General features: G+C 38.6%; 1 protein-coding gene across 3 annotated transcripts in view; it reads left to right on the top strand.

The window, feature by feature from the left end:
- Window positions 1–27,058, top strand: part of GRM1 (glutamate metabotropic receptor 1) — a 440,097-nt gene that overhangs the window by 405,561 nt on the left and 7,478 nt on the right. Inside the window, exon 9 of one of the 3 annotated variants that reach the window (XM_046004122.1) lies at window positions 23,611–23,695. The exons of the other annotated variants lie outside the window; for them this stretch is intronic. Within the exon in view, the coding sequence (XP_045860078.1) occupies window positions 23,611–23,671 (61 nt within the window). The 3' untranslated portion in view covers window positions 23,672–23,695. The remainder of the gene's footprint in view (window positions 1–23,610; window positions 23,696–27,058) is intronic. 3 annotated transcript variants of the gene reach the window in all.

The raw sequence follows: 27,058 nt of genomic DNA, 5'->3' as shown, positions 1-27,058 counted from the left end.
AGCTTAAAAGCACATACATACTTGACATGGTGCTAGGTAATATTCAGGATAAAAAAAGATTAAGAGGCAGGCACGGACTGGATCAGTCTTGTGATATGGTAAGGGAAACACAAAATATAACTAACTATGCTGGGTTAGGTGCCATAATACCACAGTATAACACTGTGGGTGTCAGGGAAGAAAGAGATTAGGTCCAGCTAATGGAGCAGTACCTGCTGAAGGATAGGACAAAATTTCTTGATGAAAGTGGCATTTGAACTTGGTCTTAAAGGTTGTTTTCAACAGGAGAAAACATTTGCATGTCATATAAATAAAACTTTAGAAATGTGAATGCATTTTCTGGCCACACTGTGGAATCTGATATGAATGAAGTACTTGGAGAAGTATAGTGGTGGGCAAATTTGTCCTTCAAAAAGAGGACAGATTATTGATAACAATTAATAATAATCAATGTTCTAAGAAGGAGCTTAGGTATTTTTTATATAAACTGCAAGGTACGTTAAAGATTTTTGTGATTTTTATGGTCATGTGTAAGCTTTATGGGAAGAGATTGACTACTGAAAGATTAATCAATAGAGTGCTACAATAACCCAAATGACAGGTTAAGAACTTTAAAATAGAGCAGTGAAGTAAAAGTCCAACCCCAGGTATGAATATGAAAAACTTTTCTGAGCTTGATACATTAGAGTTGGATTATTGGTTTGCAGAGAGGAATGAAGAAATAAAACCTAGAATACAACTCTCATGATTTGACCCTGTGTGACTGGAAAAATGCAGCTAGAATGAAGGTGGAATACAGATGTCGAACTGGGGAGATGTTGATGAGTTGGGTTTCAGACTTATCAATTGAAGATGCATTCCACATTGAAGCAGCCATAAGTTATTTAGAGATTTAAATCAGGAGCTCAAAAGAAAGGTCTGAGCCAGAGCTCTAGATTTGAGGCTTAATTGTTAGAATGTTTAAAGTGGCCAAAAGTGTGGTTATGACATAAGAAAAGAAGAAAGTAGGAGGAAGAACATTAGGGAACACTTGCACTTGAGAAATAAGATATAAATAAGGAAAATCTAAAGGCAGTAAACACAAGGGAATCAAAAAGAATGGGGGAAACAAGAGGACTGCAGTATCCTGGAAACCAAGGAGGAGACTGTGTCTTAGTCAGCTTGGGTTACCATAGTAAAATCCCACAGACTGGATGCTTAAACAACAGACATTTATTTTCTCACAGTTCTGGAGGCCAGAATTCCAAGATCAGAATGCCAGTATGGTTGGTTTCTGGTGAGATCTCTCCTCTTGGGTTGCAGATGGCTGCCTTCTAGCTGTGTGCTCGTGTAACTTCTTGTCTGTGCAAGCATGGGGAGAGAGAGAGAGAGAGAGAGAGAGAGAGAAGGGAGAGGGGAAGAGGAGGGAGAGAGAACTATGTGGTCTCACTTTTTCTAAGAGCACCAGTCCCAGATGAAGGCCCCACTCTGAGGATCTCTTGTAAACCTAATTACCTGCCAAAGTCTCCACTTCCTAATAATATTACACCGGGGGTTAGAACTCAATTTAGGAATTTGGGGGAACACAACAATTCAGTGTATAACAGACTGTTCCAAGAAGCTCGAACTTGGGATCCTTGGGTTCCCCAAGGATGGAGACTCTATGGTTATCCTTGAGTGGCTTCAGTGTTGTGATGTGGGTAGAATTTCTATTAGAATAAGTTGAGTTTGACATTAAGGGAAGTTAAAATTCTAGATAGTATTTAAGGAGGGAGGAGTGATATAAGAGAGGAGATTTAAGCTTGTTTGTATCTAAGAAAAGAGGCATGTGTTTATGCTGAGCCACCTCAATCAGACCTGTGCCATTATAATACAGTCATTCGCCGTCTATTGACCACTCTGTGACCAATGAAGGATCGACTCTGAAGAACATGTTGGTTATGTTTGATACTGGTTCTCACTTAACTACACGTGTGTTGCTTGACATTAAAAAAAAAAAAAAAGATTAAAAAATCAGGCTGGAAATTTATAGGAATTTTAATTAAAATCCAAAAATAAAAAAAATAAGAAAATACAGCCCTTGTTACTGATTTTATCAGACTTCTGGACTTAGAGTATAGGATTTGAGAAGGGACAGATGAAGGAAAGTCTGGAAAGTAACATGTGCTTTCCTGGAATGAGTGGGGGAGCTAGAGGATTCGTAGCTGATAAGTAGCCGTTTTTTGTAGAAGAAAGAAGGATATTGTAGATCCAGAGACAGACTCAGCTGGGGCTAACACAGGTACCTTTATTCAGCTGTGATTGAAAGGAGCTGGAAATCCTTGGATCTCTCCCTGACAGCTAGTTATAGTGCTGGAGCCTGCCAGCATGAGGACATTTTATTTGGGGTAAAGACTTAATGTCCTCTGCTGAAAAACCAAGCCAAAATGCTTTCACTTCCTGAAAGAGATAACATTTTGCCACCTGAAGCATATTAGCCATAACTTAGAATGAAAATAGATAAGTCAGTATGTCTGTCACATGTGGAGAAGTTGCTGCTGTGAGGGACCAGCTGCAGAGGCCATGGGCTTAGGTGTGGGGAAAGGGTACACAACAGGACAAAGGAGGGATGGACACAACTTGTCCCCCATCAGGTGCTGCAAATTTGCGGTCATCATTGTTTTCTTGTTTGTTTGTTTTTTATCTTGTTAATAATATGCTCATTTTACAAATAACACTGAAGTAGCTCCTTTTGATACTTGTATTTTATGTTTTCAAGTTCTACACTGAGACCATAAGGTACAGATATGTTGCAGCTTCAAAGAGAATATAGTTCCTTTTGAATACAGGTCACCTTTTACATTTCTTTCAAATTCAAATAAACTTACATGACTGATCCACATTCAAGCTCCCAAACATATAGTTTATCCTCATATGTTAACAGTACATAGTTTTCAAACTGAATTAAGAATATTCTTTTTTTAAAGAAAAAAGATTTATTTATTTTAGAGATAGAGAAAGAGAGAAGTGAGGGGCAGAGGGAGAGGGAGAGAAACTTGAGCAGATGGTGCTAAATGGAGAGACCAATCCAGGGCTTGATCTAATGATCCTGAGATCATGACCCTGAGACCACGACCTGAGCCAAAATGAAGAGTTGGACACTTACTGACTGTGCCACTGAAGGGCCCCTGAATTCAGAATATTCTATATGAATATCCATAATGGCCCAAGAGAAGTCCGTATAACACAATTGTGCAAAGAACCTAAGGCTTGAAAAGCTCAAGCCATTTTTAAAAGAGAAAGAGTTGGGACTAAAATCATTGAGGATGTTTGTTTGGATAAAACCATCACTCTAATAGCTGTTTATGTCTGCAACCTCAATAATGTATATATTCATTCATGTATTCAATAAAATGAATAAGAATGTAGACTGCCCTCAAGAAGTTCATAGTTTATTGATATAATACACGATTACAATAAAATTGAGTGAGTGGGAATGACAGGAAATGATATAGTGTGGTGATTCCGGTGAATGGGTAAATTTAGAGCCAGAAGTTTATTAGGTATATACCCCACTCTATGTAACAGTCACCTGTTGAAGAAACTATTGGAAGACCCACTGGAGACCTGCAGGCTGAACCTGACCATGGATATTCTCAGATCATGGGAACAGAGCCTATAGATTCACTAATTATAACTCTTAAGCTGCAAGTTATAGAAACCAACTTAAGTTAGCCTAAGCAAATATATTTTCCATTTGTATAAAATAAATGGGAAAATGTACCTAGCATATAGTAAAATCTCAATAGCTGTTACTAGTGACACTGAAATTTTGAAAATAGGGGATGATGTATGGGGATTTATGTACTAGCATAAAACTCTGCATTACATCATCCTATAAAAAGAGTTTTGAAAACTGGCAGTGTGCATCACCATTACCATTAGTTCATGGCATCTATGCTATGCAGAATGGAGGGGCATGTATCTGCTGAAAGTGGGGACATGCAGGTGTGACTTAGCATGAGATGTGTGTGGGGAAGGACACCCTGTTTGACATGGCTTGGCAACCTGCCCATACTTGGCCATAGCTAAAGAAAGATGAGGTCATTTGCGTTCCATCTGTTAATGTTCAGTGTAAAGTGTTACCTACTCCAAAGGGAAGCAGACCACGTGAGCAACGTGTTTGTAAAGCTAGTTCAAGAACAAAAATATTAACAGCTTGCAGAATGAAGAACATTAGAAGAAGAAAGTACCAGTGGATTTGTAAGCTTCAGCTCATGAGAAGAGACCCTTAGTCTCCTTAATTAGAACTTTCTGGCTACAAATTATAGGAGCCAACTTAAGCTAGTCCTAGTGAAAAGGGTTGGACTATTTACAGAAAGAATATAAGGACTACTTTCAGGTATCCCATGGTAACAAGATTTGGAATGCTTCTGGGACCATGGGGTTTGGGCTCCTGAAGAGAAAGCTCTCAGGATCACCTCCTGTCTCCTCCCTGTCGGCCTCCTTCATCTTCTCCTCATAGATCTGCCTTCTTCATGTCATGGGCCCTCATGGTCCATGCAAGGACAACCATCCCTATGCTCCTGAGTTTACATGCAGTCATAGATCCAGCTACCCAAAGAGACCACTTTCATTCTCTCTACCCATGTGGCTCTACATAACACAGAAACTGATTGGCTAAACCTGTCTCATGTGTCTACCTCAGTTTAAGGAGGTTAAGGACAACCATCTATCTGCATAAATCATAAGTGATTATTCCAAATTCTAGTAGCTCTGCCAATGGAGGGGAAAGAAAATGTCATAGCTCTGGCACAGCATTTATTATAAAGGTATGCACTACAGAATCAAACAAATTAAACAAAAAAAACCCTGTCTTTACTACTTTTATAAAGAATCCTGACTATAAGATGTTTCTCAGTTGCCTAAAGATGAACAAAGAGGAGGGGGAAAGGTGTTTTATTTTGTTAAAGGAAAATAGGTCATTGGGACATTGTCTTCTGAATGAATTAAAATACGTATAAGGAGGCACCTGGGTGGCTCAGTGGGGTAAGCCTCTGCCTTCAGCTCAGGTCATGATCTCAGGGTCCTGGGATCAAGCCCCACATTGGGCTCTCTGCTCAGCGGGGAGCCTGCTTACCTCCCTCTCTCTGCCTGGCTCTCTGCCTACTTGTGATCTCTCTTTCTGTGTCAAATAAATAAAATCTTTAAAAAAATAAAAATACAATAAAATACGTATAAATTACAGGCCAACAATAAAATATCGCTTATTATTAACATTGGTTATAGAATAGAAGAAGAAAATTATATGACTATAATTTGATTTTGTTTCAAAAGGGTAAACAAGATCTCCTATAATTTAAGGCACCTTAACGATATCTTTTATGCAAATTTTCTTCAAGATAAATGAGGAGCCCACTGCTAATAAAATTAAGACAAGTCCCTAGTGATTCTGCTAAACATGTTGAAAATCAACCCCGTAAAAGAAATCAATAAGAAATATTTTCCTGGGACGCCTGGGTGGCTCAGTTGGTTAAGCATCTGTGTTCAGCTCAGGTCATGATCCCAGGGTCCTGGGATAAAGTCCCTCATCGGCCTCCTTGGTTGACAGGGAGCCTTCTTCCCCCTCTCCCTCTGCTGCTTGCCCTGCTTGTGCTCTCTCTGACAAATAAATAAAGAAAATCTTAAAAAAAAAAAATCCTTTCCCTGATTTTCCAGCTATAAAAATATAGTTAGTTTGCTCCTAGTAAATTTTCTCAAACATTGGGGGAATTAATATCATTTTCCATTTTGTACTGCTTATGGTACCTGGCTTAGATGGCTATGGGATGGGGAGTAGGAAAGATTAACAAAGAAAAAAAATTAAGACATACATGATCAAAGTATAATAGGATTTATGACCAGAGGGCAGGGGTGAAGAATCCGAAGGATGGATCTATGTCACTAGCCAGCTCTGTGACTTTAGCCATTGATTCTGTCAGTGTCTTATTGCAAGTTTTAGTATTTCAAGCTACTTTAGTTAAGTTTTCATAATTCAGTCCTTTGCTTAAAAAAAAATATGGAGGGCTTACTACTTTACAAACTGTGGACAATTTACTGGTAAAGAAATATTGAATGGTCTATAACCCCATAGAATTTTGAATAGAGCAGAGGACACCAGCAAGAGCCCTGAAACAACAATGTGGCAGTGCAGTCCTAGGACAGAAAGGATGGTTAGCATGTTCAGAAGACAGAACAGAAGGGGCCTCTAGTGTAGACCATGGATGGAGTCAGGCAGGGATCTAAGATAGCTAAGAATAATGGCTGCCATTAGCAAGACCAAGCAGTGGGTTAAGGTTGGGGAAGGTACAGGGAAAATGTTTAAGGCAGAGAAAGATGTAGAGGCAAGAGATACTGTGGCATAGTTGGGAGTCGGGGGCGGGATGGGGGTGTTTCCAACAGGGCTGACAGTAATTATTCTTACAAAAAATATTTAGCTCTGAATATTTTTTTTTTAAAGATTTTATTTATTTATTTGACAGAGAGAGATCACAAGTAGAGAGGCAGGCAGAGAGAGAGGAAGGGAAGTAGGCTCGCTGCTGAGCAGAGAGCCCGATGCGGGACTTGATCCCAGGACCCTGAGATCATGACCCGAGCCGAAGGCAGCGGCTCAACCCACTGAGCCACCCAGGCGCCCCAGCTCTGAATATTTAAAGTTAAAAGTTACTCCAGAGCTGATCCTAGTATAAAATCACTTTTGCTCTGATAGTTAGTATGGTTTCAAGACTTGATACATACCTTTTAAATTTGGGAAGAGAACCACTGATGACTCATTCACTCAACAAATGATTTCCAAGTGCCTAGTATGTGTCCAGCACTGGAACAGTGCAGGGAATATAGTGGTGAGCAAAACAGATCCAGCCCCTGCCTTTATGGAGGTGAAAATCTAGCCAGGAAACCAGACATGGAACAGGTAAATACAAGTGTAGTCTTTGTAAGACTAAATACAAGGTGTTATGGAGTGTCATTAGAGGGACCTAACCAGTCCCAGTGCAGGGAGCCTGGCCATGTTCCAGGAAGCAGCATTATTTAAATAAAACTTCTGAAGCAGAGAAGGCGTTAGCTAGGGATGGAGGGGGACTAATGGAGTAGAGCAGTCAAGGAATCAGAATGTAAAGGCACTGAGCAGAAAAAATACTCAAGGCTAAAGGAAATGAATCAATTCCAGCATGCCTGCAGACAAGAAAGAAGGAAAAGTATGATGAGAAGAAACTGGATCAGTCAGCTCTAACCAGATAGGGTCTAGTTAGAGGGCTTTGGAGCTTGGATCTTACCATTTGAACCATGAAAATCCACTAAGGTCATCCTGCCATCCGTGAGCTATGAGTTTTATAACTGGCACTCCAGCCTCCTGCATGGAGGAGTGCTGGGGAGCAAGATTCAGGACCTTGGACTCGGGGAGTAGGCTCCAGGTGGGAGACTACAGTGGCCTGACCTAGGGCTTGGGCAGGTGGTGGTGAAAGGAGAGATCCCAGATAAATAATTAATAAATAAAGTAAAAAGTGAGGTTGCTCACAAATTTCCATTTTAAGACCTATGAAATAAACAGAGATATGCAGTCACCTCCGGGTGGCTTGGCTCCAAAGCGTATAAAATTTGAACTGTTACCAGACTAAATGTGTTAGCACATCTATACTGTGATTGATCTGTAAGAGCGGGGGTTGATCAGACATTAAAGCAAAGAAGAGCAGTCACCAAAACAAACATTAGAAATGGTCATGGACCTCTGTGATGTGGAGATGGGTGAAGGGGCTGAAGCCCCATGTGCTCTTTGAAAATTTAAGTCCCAGTGACAAGAGGATCCCTAGAATTAATAGAGTAAAATAAGCTGTCTTAGCTCAGTGCCATTAAATGTTTAATTATTAAAGTGTGTAGGCTGTTCTCAGCCTTTCTGATCCAGAAATTCATAATTCATATGTTATTTACTACACATATGTATTTCCTTTATTCTATAGGAAGAATCCTAGTTTCCAAGGAAACAGGAGATGGTAGGATTAAAATGTCTCAGAGGTAGATAATTATGTTATTCCACCGTAGCCCTACAAGTGTCTTAGGATAACTACTAATACTAACCACAACCAATTAATTACTGAAAAAAATGTTAAATATGGTAGTTCACATCTGATCTTCCCATCCCTCCCTTTTAAACTAGTTTTACTATATCTACATTATCTGAGTATATAGCCATTACATACTATATGTTCTTCCTTTTAACCCTCATTTAATTTTAGTTCTACAATTAAGGATGGGTTTTTTTGTTTGTTTTAAAAATTTTTATTTCTTTATTTGATAGAAAGAGATCACAAGTAGGCAGAGAAGCAGGCAGAGAGAGAGGGGGAAGCAGGCTCCGGCTGAGCAGAGAGCCTGATGCGGGGATCCTGAGATCATGACCTGAGCTGAAGGAAGAGGCTTAACCCACGGCCACCCAGGTGCCCCAAGGGTGGGTTTAATACTTAACTTCCAGTCTTCATGATGATGTCTTCCTAGTTATTTTGGTAATCTGAAGCCCATAAGCTTAGCCCAGAGTAGATTTTTCAGGGATTTAATCACAGGAAAATAGTAACTCAGTTTTTGCTTATTGAAAACAGTTATCTACAGCCTTTATGTCAAATATCGGTTTTGCTGGCTATGAAATTCAGGGAGCACATTTTGTTTTCCTAAAGTATCTTCAATTTGCCTTTCTAGTTACAGCTAACATAGAGCTTTGCTGCCCAAGATTCCGATGATTATCTATTTTCCCTTATAAAATACCTGCTAGTTTTTTCCTAGACATCCAAAATAAAATATTTCCATTTCCTATGAAGTCTGCTTGTTTTACTAGAACATATCTTCATATTGGTTTTCCTCTGTCAGTACTTTCAATGTGAAGTTACAAGTCTTTTTTTCACAATTTCAGGAAAATTTTCTTGAACTATATATAATCTTCGGTATTCATTTCCTTGCTTTTTTTTTTTCTTCAAACATTTCTAATATCTGTATATTGAAACTTTTTTGGCCAACTTCAATATATACATTTTCTTTCTAATACTTTTTATCCTTTCATTTCATTTTCTTTTTTATTGAAGCATAGTTACATAATTATATCACTATGCGTAGATTTTTTTTTAAAGATTTTATTTATTTGTTAGAGAGAGAGAGCGAGGAGAGAGCGTGAGAGCACAGGCAGTGTGGTAGGCAGAGGCAGAGGGAGAAGCAGGCTCCCTGCTGAGCAAGGAGCCCGATGCGGGATTCAATCCCAGGATGCTGGGATCATGACCTGAGCCAAAGGCAACCACTTAATAAACTGAGCCACCAAGCGTCCCAACTATGCGTAGATTTTAATGGAAGTTTGATTATCTTAGAAAATTTCATGATACACTCCATTGATGCACCTGTAGTCGAGATAAAGAGCATTGTCTTCACTGTAGAAATTTCCCTCATTCTTTTCTAATCTCTTCCACTTTCTATTCAGAGACAACCACTACTGTGATTTCAATCCCCATAGATTAATTTGCCTGTTCTTGAATTTCAAAAAATTGAAATCATATAGTAGGTTTCTCTTATATCGCATTTTTTCACACAACATGAGATTGGTCCACGTTCTTGCATGGATTAACAGTTTATTCCTTTTAATTGCTGATTAATGTTATGTTGTATAACTATACTAAAATTTGTTTCATCTAATGTGCTAATGGGCATTTAGTTTGTTTCCAACTCTCACTATCATACATAGAGCTACAATCAACATACATATACTAGTTTTTATGAACATATATTTTCATTCTTTGTAGGTATATGCCTAGAATTGGAATTGCTGGATGATAAGGCAGCTGTAAATATTTAATTTACAAGAAACTGCCAAAGAGATTTTGCCATTTCATACTCCTACTAAGAATGTATGAGATCCATTTGGTGTTGATAATTTTTCACATTTTAGTCATTCTAATGAGTACGTCATAGAATTTAATTATAGTTTCAAATTGCGTTTTCCTGATGACTAATGACCTCAAAATTCTTTTCATGTACTTTTGGGCCATTTATATGTCCTCTTTTATGAAATATCTATCCAAATTCTTGCCTGTTTTTTACTGGGTCGTTTGTATTTTAGTATTTATTTTTAGGGCTTCTTTTTATAATCTGGTTATGAGATTTTGCCAGATACATGTATTATAGTATTTTCTCAATCTGTGACTTGACTTTTCATTTTCTCAGTGGTAGCTTTTGATGAGCAGAAGTTTTTAATTTTAATTTTGATGAATTTCAATTTATCACTTCTTTTATGGTTAGTGCTTTTTGTGTTCAGTTTAAAAAGTTTTTGCCTACTCTAGGTCCCCAAAATTTTCTTCTAGGACCTTTATAATTTATAACTTATAATTAGGACCTTTATAATTTTGACTTTTACATTTAGTACTGTAATACTTTTAAAATACATGGTATAAGGAATGGGTCGAGGTTCTTTTAACTTTTTAAAATAGAAATTGTTTTCCCAGCTTAATTTTTGAAAAGACTTTCCTTCCCTCATTGAATGACATTGGTGTTTTAGTCCCAGTTACGGACTCTCTATTCTGTTCTATTGATATATTTGCCTATCTTTGCAAAAATACCACACTGTTTTCTATTCCCAAATCTTATATTGTCTTAAAATTAAGTAATATAACTACTCTAGCATTATTACTGTTTTGGCCATTCTGGGTCTAGGACATCATTGCCATTACTCAAAATTTCATCATTATGCATGACATTACACCCAGGGTTTTTCATAATTTAGCTTTATCAGGTGGGGGATATTCCTTTATACCCTTGGTTTGCTGAGAAATCTATCATAAACTGGCATTGAATTTTGTCAAAATCTTTTTTTCTGCATCACTTGAAATATACAATTTTTTTTTCTATATTACTCTGTTAACATGGGGGAATAAACTGAATTATTATTGAATACTAATCCATTCCTGGATTTCCAGTATAAATTGTCCTTGGTTGTCTTCTATATTGGTTAGCCGAAATAAAGTCTACCTTGTCTGACACTAGTGTAGCTAATAGCTTTTAGTTTTGGTTAATGTTCGCATGTTATACATTTTCCATCCTTTGTTTTTCAGCTTTTTTGTTCCTTATGTTTAAAGAATATCTCTCATAAGCTGCACATGGTTAGATTTAGATTTTGTTTCTTAATCATTTTGATAATACTTATATTTGAATTAGAATATTTAGTTAACTTCAGTTGGTCTAATTGCTGGCATAATCATATTTATATCTACTTAATTAATTTCTGCTTCTCTCGGTGGAATGATTACTTCCATTTATGTTTATTCTCCTTTTGTTTTTCTCTTCCTTCTTGCCTTCTTTGGATTAATATAGCATTTTAATACTCAATTTTCCCATCTACTAATTTGTTAGCTTAGCATTTTTAAATTATTCTTTTTATGGTTGCCCTAGAGATTATAATAAGGATTTCCTGACTTTTGTAATCTTAACTAAATTAGTAGTTTAACCCTTCCCAAACAAAGCCAGGATCTTAAAATACCTTAATTGCATTTGCTTTGTGTCAACTTTTGTGCTTTTCTGTTCTGTATTTTAATTCTGCACATATTTTACATCTCATATTACATTACTATTATTGTTTTGCACAATCAATACATGCTGGTATATTCCTGATATGTAAACCCTTCAGTGACTTACTGAGATGATTTGAGTGTGTATTGTAGTTTTGTAAAGTTTATTCTGCTTCACCTGGCACATCCTTTTACTAGGGTACAGCTTTCCAGGGGTCCTGTGGGTCCCAACTATTTCCATAGGCTCCACATTATTTAAATGCCTTTAACTTCAATTGTGATTCCTCAGTGCTGTGAGACTTCCAGAAACTTCATTCTGATTTCCTGCTGTTTTCTACTTAGCTTTGTATCCTGTGCTTTGTGCAGCCTGAAATTTGTACATTTTTCATGAGGGAAACTACTAGGTGTTTGTGTGTGTGTGTGTGTGTGTGTGTGTGTGTGTGTGTAAGAGAGAGAGAGACCTCCTTCCAGAATCTTGGCTTCTCAAGTCCTTGTTGCCTTGGAAGACTTGAAATCAGTTTTTATGTCTACAGGCCTATGCATTTATAAACTTTTTCTTGCTGCTTTACCTCTTAGTTAAGATCCCCTGCCTGCATGCTCAGTCTGTTTTTCCTGAACCAAGAATCATCAAGTGGTCCCAGAGCAAAATAGCTTGAAGATTATCCACTTACCTTTCTGAAGTTCTCTTCTTTCTGACTTGAATTCTTTCTGACTTGGTACATTGGATTCTGGTTGCCATGACAGTTTTCAATGTCTGTAAATGAGTTTTTAAAATATTGAATCTGCTTTTCCTAGTTGTTCTCAGTGAGAGAGTTGTTTTACCCCAGGGTATTTACTGGAAGCAGATGTCCCCTTATACCAATTTTAGTATCTCTCCCTCTCATTTTTCAGTAAGCTACGATATCATTATAATTTCTTTTAGGGCTATGGGGACTATACATCTAATACTACAAAGGAAATCATATGATAATTGCTATTTGATTCTTTTTCAGGTTTGATGGGTGGTGACATGAAGATATTAATGCCTCTGCTTAAAGAGAAATGGTAGCATAAAACAAACTTCAGTAAAAACTTATCTAATACTGTGAATGCCATAGACAAGAATATCAGAAGCCTCACACAATTCTAGATTTAAGTGACCTAAGTCATTTTTGTTATCATTACTTCAATTTTAAGCTTCTTACCAAAGTAATTATTTCTTTTTTTTTTCAATTTTTTATATTTTGTCAAGGGGTAGGCAAATAGTTGATTGACATCCTGATCTTTATAGCAAATCAAATATATAACAAGGATTCATCATTTTTAAAAAAGATTTATTTATTTATTTTAGAGAGTGGAGAAAGGCAAAGGGAGAGAGAATCTTAAGCAGACTTTGTGCTAAGCACTGAGACCAATTCAGGGCTTAATTTCACAACCCTGAGATCACTCACAACCCTGAGCTGTAATCAAGAGTCAGGTGCTTAACTCACTGTACCAGGCAGGTGCCCCAAGGAGTCATCATTTTTAATTGATCAAAATTAAACTGAACTTGAAATTATGATTAATGAATCACAAGTTATTTATTATTTGAGAGAGAGAGAGAGAGAACAGGAGCAGGAGGGGAAGTGGGAGAGGGAGAGAGAGAAAGAGAGAATTTCAAGCACACTTCTCAATGAGTGTGGAGCCCTTCTTGGGGCTCAATCTCATGACCCTGAGATCATGACCTGAGCTGAAATCAAGAGTCATATGTTCAACTGACTGAGCCACCCAGGCACCCACATGAATCACAAGTTATGATGAGTTATCAGCAACTATTTTCTGTTTTCTAAACACCTGCATTAATTTGCCATGATCACTCAGTTTCTATGCCATATATAACATGTTTGGCAAACATGATTTTTGCATATTTTATTTAGATATTTGTCAAATGCTAAGGAAACAAGAAACAGAACATGATTCATGCTCAAATTTGAGATAAGCATATATGTAAATGTACAAAGTATACAAAAACTTTATGGATGCTATGATTTAGGTCAATTTAAGTAACTGAGACCCCCCCATCTGTATTCACAGAGATACATAAAATTAATGGTTTGTATCACTGTGGACTATAATTAACTTCATAATAAGAGTCTTCAGTTAAATGAATATTAGTTCTGAGAGAAATTTGAGATAATCTAGTTTTCCAATTTTTAACTGATATCCCCCCCTTTTTTTAATTAAGGTATAAGTGCCATATAACTATTAGTTCCAGGTGTACCATGTGATGATTTGCTATTTGGGCACATTGTGAAATGATCACCATAGTAAGTCTAGTTAGCATCCATCACCACACAAAGTCACAAAAGTTGTGTGTGTGCTTTTTTTTTGTTTTTTTGTTTTTGTTTTTGCATGGGATAGGAACTTTTAAGATTTATTCTCTTGGCAACTTTAAAATATGCATTCCAATATTATACTGGTTTACATAAAAGTATTAGTTTGAATTTCCAAATTCTATACTTTTTACTTGATACTGTTCTTTAGTAGCTTATATTTTAATATATATTTGTAGAGTTTTTACTTCAACCCTTTTTTTCAGCAAAAGAAAATATATTCACAGATCCTAGGCAATGTCTTAGTTTACTGGGGTAAAGTTATGAGGAGAAGGAATTTTACTCCCAAATTACGTTATTATAAACTTTTTTAGAATAATATTTATTGCTTATTTTTCATATGTAAAAAAGTGATAAATATTTATTGTGGTCAGTTTGGAAAATATAGGAAAGCACAAAATAACTAAAAAATTATCTATAATTCTATGAATACACAGAAGTAAAACCACCATTACCGTTTTTTTGGTATATCCTCATTTTTACACACACACATAAATACATACATGTTATTTTTACTTATTATTTGTAAACTTAATTTTCATTGGGGATTCTATGACATTCAATATTTAATATTAGAATTAATTTAGGAATTAGTTATAAAAACAATTAGTGTTTTTGTTGTTCCTGAAACTACCAAAGTGATGATGAAATTCAGAAGTATTTCCGGTTTATTTTCCTATTAGGACTATTTCTCCATTCTGTTTTGATTTTTTTTAGTCATTCTTTCATTTACTATAAGTAGGTGCCCATATGTATTTTCATGTCCCCCACCAAAGTCCCTGGTTATGCATTTTGTCATAAGATGACTTTTAAATCACTCCCTTCATTCTTAAAAGTGATCATTCTTTGCATGAGAGATTATATGGTTTCCTTTTATTTCCAAAAGTTGGGGCAGGAAAAAAGGGAGATAAGAAGTACACAATGGTAAATCTGATATAGAATCTGCTATTCAGAAACTATGGCCTATCAAATGTAGGAGATAAGAATTAACATCAATAACTTATATAATACAAAGTGAAAAGGATCACAGGGGAGATGCAAAGAAATAATATACATTACAATGTGGTCAAAAACTTGATAAATATGTTTGAATGCTGAAGGAAATATGTGCAAAATCTTGTGAAGAGTAAAGAAATTTCAGGAATGTATATAAAAGACAAAAACTTTTTTTTATCAGAGAGTTACTGAAGTCATAAGGAGAGTGAGACTAGAATACCAGAGAGAGGAGAACCAAGAAGTGAACCGATGATCTGCAGCTGCTTTTCTCGGGGATCATCTGCCAACTCCAGGCCCCAGCTGGGGGAATAGTATCCAGGCATGACCCAAGCTGAGCATCCAATCATGGCCCAAGCAGAGTCAGTGGAGGGAGGAGAGGAAGCAGAAGAGATCCTGTGGCCATCAGGCTGAAGTGCTAAAAAGAAAGGGAGAGAGGCTTCAACACATGTCTAGCTTCTCTCTTGAAACATTTGCAATTGCCTGCAATTGAGCAGATCAGAAGGGTTAAAAGATAAACTAAACACTTCTGACATAGAGTGGTATTTTCATGGAGTCTTTCAGTAACGAGGAGACAGACCCACCTGTGGGGGGAATAAAAAACCAGAAATGCCTTTAGCAACCACTTGAGGCTGGACTGACAAAACTGGAGACTCAAAGGCACTCAATCTTATAGTCAGGGCTCCCCATCATTTGCCTAATTCTGAAGTTGTGTGGGTCAGGAAGCCATAAATCTAAGCTGAAAATCTTTGAAAAACTGGCCAGAAGCTCCCATAGCCTCTTTTTTTTTTTAATTTATTTTTTCAGCGTAACAGTATTCATTGTTTTTGCACAACACACAGTGCTCCATGCAATACATGCCCTCCCTATTACCCACCACCTGGTTCCCCCAACCTCCCACCCCCGCCCCTTCAAAACCCTCAGGTTGTCTTTCAGAGACCATAGTCTCTTATGGTTCGCCTCCCCTTCCAATTTCCCTCAACTTCCTTCTCTCCATCTCCCAATGTCCTCCATGTCATTTGTTATGCTCCACAAATAAGTGAAACCATATGATACTTGACTCCTTCTGCTTGGCAGAAGCTCCCATAGCCTCTTAATGCTGAGGTGATAAACACCCACCAGATGAGGTGTACTAGTGCACAGTCAGATGTTCTGTTGCAAGTCCTGACCCTTCAGGGTCTATACCCTACTCTATACCCTAGAGTAGACCAGTTCCTATCCCAGTTATAAAATAACTTTGGCTCAGCTCAGTTCCGGATTAGATTAAGATAATCCATCCTTTTCTGTTTAACAGATAAAGCGGTAAAGCAACTCTAGCACAGATAATACCATCTACCATGTACTGCCTCTACAGAATCTTATTTTATATGTATGTGTGTGTGTGTGTGTGTGTGTGTGTGTGTGTGTGTATGCTTTATATGTTTAAGTATGGAGGTGTCATATGTTTAGGCATGGAAAAGTTCGGATGATATTACAAAAAGTCAAGGGGAACAATTAGACAATTGAAGCAGAGCCACAGGTGATACACTGATCACTGTTGGAGGGTGTTAGAAAACCAAACCATTATTCTGAACATTTCTAAGAAAAGATAAGAATCACCCATTTGGCTTGTGTTTTCTGTTTGAACTCTACATCAAAGGAACTAAGTATCTGATGAGGGGAAATTCTACTTTAGAAAAGAAATCCAACTGACAAATACAGAAAGGATGATAGAATTGTAATAATGCCATTTTGCAGTTTTGTAATAAAATGATCTCCATAATGATCATCAGTGACTGCTAAAACCATTAGATGAAAGGCTGATGGGAAGTTTTGTAACTTATGCATTAGGCTGATCACACCTGAACCCATTAATCAATCTTAATGTGATTAATAGACAACCCAATTTATGTGCTTTTTGGTCTGGTATGATAGGGAGCAAACACTATCTCCTATATGTTATACTCCTTGCACAAACAATCATGAATCTGATCAATCCCTCAGATCTATCATTTCATAGGCAGTATAGGTGGCAGAGGAACATATTAAATGACACTGTAGGGACTCAACCAGTAAAATCTATAATCTGGGAAACAATCAGTATTTTTTCAACAAATAAATAGTCATCAAAAAAGGAAAAGGGAACATCTATAGATTAAAAAATGCTTAAGAGAGTCACCAACAAAATGCAATATGCAGATTTTGTTTGGATGCTGATTTGAAAATCAAAAGTAAATTGGGCGCCTGGGTGGCTCAGTGGTTTAGGCCACTGCCTTCGGCTCAGGTCATGATCTCAGGGTCCTGGGATCGAGTCCCGCATCGGGTTTTCTGCTCGACAGGGAGCCTGCTTCCCTCTCTCTCTCTGACTGCCTCTCTGCCTATTTGTGATCTCTCTCTGTCAAAATAAATAAGTAAAATCTTTAAAAAAAAAAAAAGAAAAATGAAAATCAAAAGTAAATTAAAAATATATGAGACAATCAGGGAAATCCAAATAGTGACTTTAATATTAAACATTTAATATAAAATATTAAAGAATTACTATTAATGTATTTTAGATGTAATAATATTATTATTTTTCCTTTTATTATAAAAATGTGCACCAATACTATAGGCCTATACACTGAATTACTTATGGATGGAAACATTATTTAGCTGTTCTTTAAATAAATGCCAGTATAGATGGAACAAGATTCACATATATATTATTATTGAAGCTGAATAAGGATATGGTGTTCATTTTAGTACTTTCCCTATGTTTCTATATTTTTGAAAATTTTCATAATAAAAAACCTTTTTTAAAAGATGTCTGAAAAACAAAGAATAATATGAATTCTCGCATACTAGTCTAAATTGGGCAAGCACTTAGTAGAGCAATTTGGCCATATATAAGAAAGATGAACGTACCCTCACAACAATCCACCAACTTACTTCTAAGTCCATAACTTAGGAAAACTCTCCCATATATGTGTATAGGAGACATAATCTAGAATGTTTACTGTGCATTGCTTAAAATAGCAAAATGTAGGAAACAACCTAAGTGGACATCAGTAGAATTGAGCATATTTTTGGTAGTGTGGTATGTATTCAATTTAATTTTTTTTTTTTTTTTTTTTTTTTTTTTTTTTTTTTTTTTTTTTTTAAATACTTTTTATTTATTTGACAGAGAGAAATCACAACTAGGCAGAGAGGCAGGCAGAGAGAGAGGAGGAAGCAGGCTCCCTGCAGAGCAGAGAGCCCGATGTGGGGCTCGATCCCAGGACTCTGGGATCATGACCTGAGCTGAAGGCAGAGGCTTTAACCCACTGAGCCACCCAGGCGCCCCTATTCAATTTAATTTAAGTGAATGAATTAGAACTGTTCTTGGAACACTACATCAAAAACTAATGATGTATTGTCTGGTGACTAACATAACACACACACACACACACACACACACACACACAAAGAATTAGAACTGTATCTATTAATGTAATACAAAATGGAAAAAAATGGGCAAATTACTGAATGGAAATAGAGTGTGATGCCATGTCAATAAAATCTAATAACATGGTAAACACTACTATATATTATTTATTAACACATATGAATGTATGTTGTAAAAGTATTAAATTATGCCAAGTGATGATTCATATACCAAGTTTTCCCTGGGAAAGGTTAGATCAGTATTAAGAATAATATACAGAGGGCTTCACATATGTTCTTAATGTTTTAAAGAGAAAGAAAACCTTATATAAGGAAAAAATGTTCATATTTGGCAAATCTATAATAATTAAATTGAATTTTATTAGATCATTTTCTATAAGCTTTTATTAGCTTAGAAATCTTTATAATTAAAATTCTCTTTAAAGAAGAGTATTTTACACCTCTCTGGAGAAACTGCATTGTGTGTTTATATAAAGAACATTAATGTACAGTATTAGATATCCATGCACGAAACTGAAGAATAGCAGAAATTACCATTTACAGAGGGCTTACATATACAATCAGAGCTCCACTCTCCTCTCTGACGAACAAATATTTAGAAATAAATATTTAAATTCAGATAAGAAAAAATGCATTTGGCTTTGGAAAGCAATCAGAGGCATAAATTATCCTATATTTATCTATAACAACAGCAAATAAAAGATAGACCACACTCTGCTAAAATGGTCTTGAATGGTTGCTGCCAATCTTTATGATTACTTTGGACAGCTGCCACATTATTATTTCCATGGTAAACTGACCATCTGGAATTGTATAGACTGTTTCTCTCTGCTAAAAGTAGACTCACCACCAAACCTATCACAGAAACGCAACTTCAGACAGATGGCTAACCTGCTCTGTACCTAGCTTTCACCTGCTCCTGCCACATCCATTCAGTGGCACTAACGTTCCCCACCCCACCCCCAAACACCATCCTCCACAATCTGAAGAGAAAAGAGTTTATTTTTTAGTAGAAATTATTGAAATTCTTAAATACATTCTTAAGTAAAATGAAGTAAACATTGCGAAACTCTGGATTAGTCTACTTTAAATCTAACTGAGATTTAAAATACCTGGGTCTTTTGTCTGTGCTTTTGTTCCTCCATCCTTCAGATGAAAGGGTTTTAATAGTGATACCTTAAACTGTGATAAAATTTTGCTATTTGGAATCATTTTCACATTTATTCTTTCAACAATCCGTTATGGATGAAAAAACTGAATCTGAGAGGGGCAAATACACAGTTGGAGAGTGCTGGTTTCCTGGGCCCTTATCCAGCCATCCTACTTCTACACGACCATGAGTGAAACCTGTTTGTAACAACTTCTCAAGTTCATGTGAAGAATAATTCCTTGAACAGAAACTGACATATGAATGAACTACTGTAAGGAAAATAACACATTATGGGGTGCCTGGATGGCTCAGTCATTAAGCATCTGCCTTTGGCTCAGGTCATGATCCCAGGGTCCTGGGATAGAGCGCTCAGTGGGAAGCCTGCTTCTCCCTCTCCCACTCCCCCACTTGTGTTCCCTCTCTCACTGTGTCTCTCTCTGTCAAATAAATAAAATCTTAAAAAGAAAAAAAAGAAAATAACACATTAAAACAAGTTATATGGGACTAAGTACCCCCAAAGAGAGATGGTCTCTTCTACATAGGAAGATTTGGACAATGAGAACAGATGGGAGAAACTTGTAATAAGCAGTGACTCTATAGGAAGAGCAGAGGACAGGAGAGGAGAAGGAAGGAAGAAAGGAAAAAAAGAAAGAAAAGGAGGATGAAAGAAAAATAGAAGGAAAGACGAGAAAGAAAAAAAGAGCAAAAGGAAAAAAAACTGCACTTTCAGAAGAAATTGAAGAGGAATCTTTCTTACTAAATTTCTGGGGTTTCTTTAAATCCATGGTTTCTGCCAAAAGATTCAAGCACAGATTTGGGACTTATATTTGACAAGTCTCCATATGCTGCATTTTCCCTCCAAGCTTTTACTCCAACTTGCCGAATCTGGTTGGTTGAGTATGTGGTTTTACAGTTGCTAAAAATACCCTGAAGTCAAGTTCCTCTCAGTTTCTGTGCAGTGATAAAATGGACACTCTGGCATTAGATTTTTCAAGGCTCTGGCCTGTAACCTTTAATCAACCACCCCGTTCATAAAAGTAAGATCTGTATGCATAGCGCATTTACATTTCACTTCAACACAAAGTGAGTCAGAGACCGAAGAAAATGGCTCTATGAAGGAAATGCTGTAATTTTTTCAACTATTTCAATCAATAGTGAATTAAGGTGGCTTTGGGATTGCTGGAAGTTACTGTGTGGGGTTGGGCTGTCAATATGACTGCCACCTCGAAAGGAACCACAGAACTGTCCACGAACTGCCTCAGTTAATTCCAGGTCTGTGCCAGAGGCCACAGATCTCCCTCCCCCGTCCCTGGGAGACGGAAGTGCTATCGTCCAGGCATGCCACACTCTGTGCACCTAAGCTAATGTCAGCATGTCAAGTCTCTGAGCTGTCAAGATGTTTCCCTGTGGTTTTTAGCATCATCATACACCCAGCAGACAAGACCAGCTACATCATTTGCACAGCCCGGTGCAAAAAGAAAACACGAGGCCCTTGGTTGAGCGCACAGAGGGAGATGTTACAGAGACTACAATATAAAGCCTTTGCTCCTGTGGTCTCTCTCTCAACCTGTCTTTGTGGTTTTTTGTTTGCCATTTAATGCTGCACTCTCATGCAGGGCAGGGGGAGGAGATTTGGGGGACAAGTGTGTACTCTGCCAAGTGTTGCAGCCCCCACTCTGCGACTCCATGCTGATGCAAACTTCAGGCTGCCAGATCCCCACCCCCCACCCATCCAGTCCCTGGGCTAACACTACAGGGAAATTGAACCAAGCATCTCCCTGCTCCCTTCCCCCCTACGCTAGCCCCTGGCAGAATGGTGATCTTCAAGGGAATTAGGACAACACCACATGGACTAGAAGGTGCCTGCACAGAGGATGGGTGAGAGGGTCACTCCTGTGGTGTTGCCTGTCAAACGCACTGTGGCCCTGCTAGTCCAGGGAGGGGAAGGCCCATCACTGCCTGGAGATGCTCCACAGCGCGTGCGCTTGACCCTAATTTGATCTTCCTGCTGTCATGCCCAGAGCCCCTGCCACTGGTGGAAAGTGACGGTGATCCCTGGGCAGGTCAAGATAGTGAAGCCTCGGAGGGTCCCAGGGGGCACCAGGGAAGTCAGGGAGTCAGGACCCAGGGTAAGCCTGAGGCTCCAAGCCCCCAGTGCTTGCTCCATTTCCCCATCAAACATCACTGACAAAACACAAATTAAGTGATACAAGGATTACAGTTTTCCAAATGGTGACTGTAGACCACTAAATCCCAAGTGCAGGGGCCTTCTGATGAGGAACAAGTGGTGCATCTGTATTGGCCACAGGGCCCTGAGCCAGCCCGGGTAGGGTCCCGGCTTCCCAGCACCCTGGGACCAGGCCACATGCAGACATTATCTACAGGTAGAATTAACTAGGGGATTCAAGGGATGCCAGCAGTTTAGCAAGGGAAAGACAAATGCCTTGAGTGTATTTTCTGCCTTTCTTCCTGAGAAATGAAGTTGTCCTATTATTTTGTAGGTTAAGTGTTCTTTCTTACCAATAACTTCATTTATATAGTGAAACATCATATTTTTATCCCTTGCCATCTACTTGCTGGTATTTTCATTGTTGTCATCATTTTTGTGATTTCAGGTAGCCATACTGAATGTCAGGGACAAACTACTTCAGCAAGGTTAATAGCAAACATTATCTCTTTGTCCGTTTTTTAAAATAAATGGATCATTACAGTAGTAACGAAGTTACAACAAGGTGTTTCAAGTTTTTATCTCTGGGTGAGGATTTCAAATTGTTCTGGGATTTGAAATGAGTTATTAAATGACCCAAACTTGGCAGGCATACACATACAGATTAATTTTACTTTTCTCTTTTACCTTCAACTCTTTTACCTTCCCACCTTCTACTTTCAGATGAGATTCCTTGAATTCAGGAATTCTAGTGTCTTGTTTCAAACCTCAAATTCACATGTCTCCTTTCTAGCACGTGCCGGGCCTCAGTCTGGAAGACGTGGAATGGGAAGGGCCGTGGTCTGCTCCTGCAATATCTCTGGCTCCTTCCTCTTCTGTTTCCCCTCTTGTGTCCACTTTAGTGGGAAAAAAAGATAGGAAACATAGCTAAAGTTTTTGACTTGACTGCGGCTGTTGTGGTCCTCTTCTGATTAGCACTGGATAGTTGTCACCAGGATCTTGGGGTAGGTGCCCAATGCTGATACATAGAGAATGTTTGTGGGCTTTTAGGGATCCCTAGAGGGGACTTCCTCTCTGAGAGTTCCTTCATACTGAGATTCCCCCCAATTCAACCAACCTCATGCATCCACCCGTAGTCCACCCACCGATGGTTCACCTTTAGCATCTTGTTCCTGAAATTCTTTTCTGTGATTGGCAGCTGTCTTATGTGGAGTGATAACAAGATGGCTTTATCCCACTACCTTCTGAAGTGCTGCTTATCTCATGGGAAACCCACTTATCCTCACTCCAACAAATGATGGTAAAAGGCCAGCTGCCCGTGTCTGCCCGTTAGCCTTGCCATGACCATTCAATGCTCTTCTCCCCTTATCAGATCATCCTATGTGCTGTATAAGGAGACCTTTAGCCAGGGAATCAGATGGCATTCTCCCCAAGTGGCAGATTCCTCTAGTCTCTTGCTGCTCCCCCTCTCTCTACCGTCAGATACACTCTGTGAGGGCCAAGAGATAAATGTAACTTTATAGGAAGTGACAACAATGCTTTTATGATAACATAAAATGAAGGAAAATTAACAATGCAAATAAAATTCACAATATAAGACATAAATCCACGAACACCCTTTAAGAGGGGTGATGGTCAGGGAGATTCAGCCTGCATCGGTGTGAGTGGAGATGGAGCCCACTGCCACGAGGAGGAAAGGGGAATGTCAGGAGCGGAGGGAAAGAACTGATTTTGGACAGACAGACACACAGCAGAAAAAGCACCTGCCACTTGGAAAGAGATGGTCCCATAAGGTAAAAGAAAGAATGCACTCCACTGATGTGGCTTTCAGAAATGAGCCTGGCAGTAAGAAACAGCCAATGCAAGGGAGACACATGGGGTTGGAGATGACATGGAGAAAGGCTCAGGAGCCAGGCAAGGCCCTGGCCCAAGCCCAGGCACCACCTGAGTGGTGGGATCACTATATCTGTACACATGTATAACCACTCACTCACTGGGTGTCTTTTTCTTTTCAATCTTCAGGAAGAGGCAGCCAGAGTTCTCGCCCACCAGCCAATGTCCGTCGGCACATGTGCAGCTTTGAAAACCCCCACACTGCAGTGAATGTGTAAGAGAAGCTGCATGGACAATGTAGTGGTTTGCCCCTTGCTTTCTCTCTCCTGGGTTTTTCCACTTTCTAACATGGAAACAGATGTGATGCATGCCATCAAGAATGAGGAACCGTTTACGTGCTGTGCACGACTGCCTTAATTTGATTGTCCATCGTTCTTAAAAGGGCACTGTCAAGTTGTTAGTCTTTTTGCTTTTTTAAGTTTCAATGCAAGATACAATACTTTTTCCGATTCTGGAGATTCACTTTTGTTTGTGACTCCCACTCGCAAGCTTGAAAGTGAATTTCCCCCCCTTCATAAATTTGTCAGCTTTTCCTTGGCAAACAGAGCTCTTTGCTTTTCTTTTTCTTTTTTCTTTTCTTTCTTTCTTTCTTTTTTTTTTTTTTTTTTGCCTTTTTGCTGTTGCACAAATGTTTGAAATGATGCTGTCTGCATTAAAGTAAAAGCCACACCTTGAACTCATGGAGAGTTCCATAATATCAGTTTGAGGGGGTGGGCACTGGCATGAGCCTCTGCTGGGTGCCTCCCACATTCTGGGGTGCACAAAACAAAAGTTTTGTGAGTCCCATGAAAAGAAAGTTTTACAAAAAGGAAATGTAGTTATTTCTCCAGAATTCTGAGTGTTTTTATCAGATTTTCAACATCTGATAAAAATGGTGCATGTTTGGTCCAACTTTTGACCTTTAGATCTTGACAGTGTCTCTTTAAGTTAACAAAAGAACATAGACCATGTTCAATTCATTGTGCATGGAGTCTGTGGTCATTTTCAGCTGTTTCTTTACAGCCCTTCAAACTCCTGGGAGAGTCAAAGGTACACATTCCTGCAGCAGGAGGGAGTCCACTGATAAGGTGTCTGTGGCTTGAATAGCTCTTCAGATGAGAAGAGCCCAATTTGTTCAAATGTTTGCTACTGAACCTGGCTGTGGAGGCCAGCGTATGAGGCCATGGTGTCTCTTCACTCAGTGGAGTGCATTGGAAAATCTGTGTTCTGATATTCCCTTAAAAAGCCCAAATAGGAAGAGTGTGGTCTCACTCAAATCATACTGATTCTTTAAGGGGAGAATATGGTAGCCATGCCAGTATGCTTCAGGTGGTGGTCAGGAGGCCCCTGCTCATCTAGATCAAAGTCACTCTAGTCTGCTTGGATGCACCGTCTGTAATTTTCCCAAGTCAAAACGCATTGGGGATTTCTTACAGCATGGGTTGAATCTGACCAAGGGCACAGCAAGGAGATCCTGATCATGACAGCTGCTGGCTGCCTGTCAAAAGGGATTGATGGGAATAGTAGATGTGTTTGTCTTGCTGTGACAGCAGGGCCAGAAAGAGAGGAGAGTCACCTAATTTCATTATTTAAAGGTGAGTGCCTAAAAGCAAAAGCAAAGACTGAAAGTGGGTACGTTCTTGGTAGGTGACAAAAAAAAAAAAAAAAAAAAAAAAAAAAAAGGCGCCCTGATCGGCAAAGCTAATAGGTTGGTTGTTAAGAATTCTCGGAATAGGATCTATTCAAGCCTTCTTTCAGGAGACTATAAAGGATCAGGAAAAGATTGAGAAGAGACTGGCTATTTTTAGCCTTGGCTGTTCCTCAACAAACAACAACAAAAAAGATATGTTCTCTCTGTGACCTTCAGTTCCCACAGCTTTTGTGAACAATCAAGACAAAGGGACTAGTGATGGAAATAAAGGTGCCTACTGGACCGTTATGGTCTGCCTAGATCTATTTTGTCTCTGAGAAATAATCCCAGCAGAGCAATGCAACTGTCCTATGTTTCCAGAGCAAACTGTGAGGACTCCAGGGTAGAGTTGAGGAACATCAAATGACTTGCTATTAAAATTACAGCTCTGGTAGCATGGAGCATGGAAGATATGATAATGCTTGACTTGAAGTTCCTTCAAAGGGAATGGAATCTAGACTCATCTAGACTTCCTGGAGGAATATAATTACAGCTGGTATACCTCTGCTAAAACAATATTCCTGTACCAACATGATGTCTTCAGTAAACTTCGGCATGAGAATTTCTTTCCTCAGCCAGTAATCATGATTAGGTTGAACTAATGGCCATTTAAAATGTGCTTAGGAAAAATTTAGTAACCATCAGAATTCTATTCATTAGTTTGAAACAGATTTGTCAGTTTTCTCAAGATAGTAGACCCCGTGCTTGGACAAAGTTTATGGAGCCTCCTGTTCTTTGGTGAGCTCATTTTGTTTGTGGATGTCTTTTTCTTAATTGATTCATTGAAGAGAGCACAAAGCTTAATAAAGGCAAACTGATTTCTTTGTGCTGTCATATATCCTGTATCATATAACTTTAATATATAGAATGTGATTCATCTAAAGATTTTAAAAAGAGGACTTATATTTAGACTTTGAGATATTGTAAATTTTGGTAAGCCAAGTGGTTCTCTGACTAACTTATGATGTTAGAATCAGAGGAGAGGGATAAAATTCACAATGCTATTTAAGACTGATATCGCAGAAGCTACCAAGTTCCCATGTAGTCAAAAAGCAATTGTGTCCAATAACACATTCGGAGATTTTCTACCTTACTAGTGGTGAATCAAAAAGGTGAGAAATTTTAATTATGTTCACATAGGCTCCCAGGGATTATATACTGAATATGCAGATTTTTCTGGAAAGCCTTCAAAAGTGTAACTGGCATCAGTGGAAGTCCTTTGTACTGAAGATTAACTTGGCGTTGCCTGGGAAAACAAGAGTCTGACTCATATGGCTTCAAATAGTTCCTCTGCCTGCGATTCTACAAGAATCACTACTCAGACTTCCTTCTGGTACCAGCTCCCTGAAGCAGGAAGAGGCGAGGCATTTGGACAACACATGTCTGGCATCCCTTTCCTAGTGTCTCAGTTGGGGGAGCACCAGTCTTTTTGGAAAGGCCTCGTGTGCCCACTGTGGCCACACGGCCACAGCAAAACTGCCCGTAAGCCTGTAGCTTTGGTTTCTTCTCTGGACTTGGTAAGCCATTCTCTCCATGCTGTGACTCAATGGCACTTCCTGTTTCCACTGTCATTTTCAGAGAAAACAAATGCTAACCTCTTTAGGTTCCCAGGAGTGAGTCTCCCCTCCTTCTGCGAAGGTCTTGCCTTGTCTGTGGGCTCTCTGGATGCCATCCTTATGTTTGTCGTGAAGCTATGAAGCCTCGTGGCAAAGACTGGAATTGGACATAAGGGAGACAGGTGCTGTGTAAGCTTCCCCCTCAGGCAGCTTGTGCAGGATGCTTCCCTCCTGATCTCAAACACCCACCCACTGTTATTCCCATTTTAGACCTCTCTGGAGCAGAGAGCGGTGTACCCTGCAGATGTAACTAGTACTTACTGAAACAAATAAAACAGACAAGATCACTCCG

This window comes from Meles meles, chromosome 5, assembly GCF_922984935.1.
Source record: "Meles meles chromosome 5, mMelMel3.1 paternal haplotype, whole genome shotgun sequence".
Taxonomy (NCBI): Eukaryota; Metazoa; Chordata; class Mammalia; order Carnivora; family Mustelidae; genus Meles; species Meles meles.
This window is presented reverse-complemented; position numbering and strand designations above follow the sequence as displayed.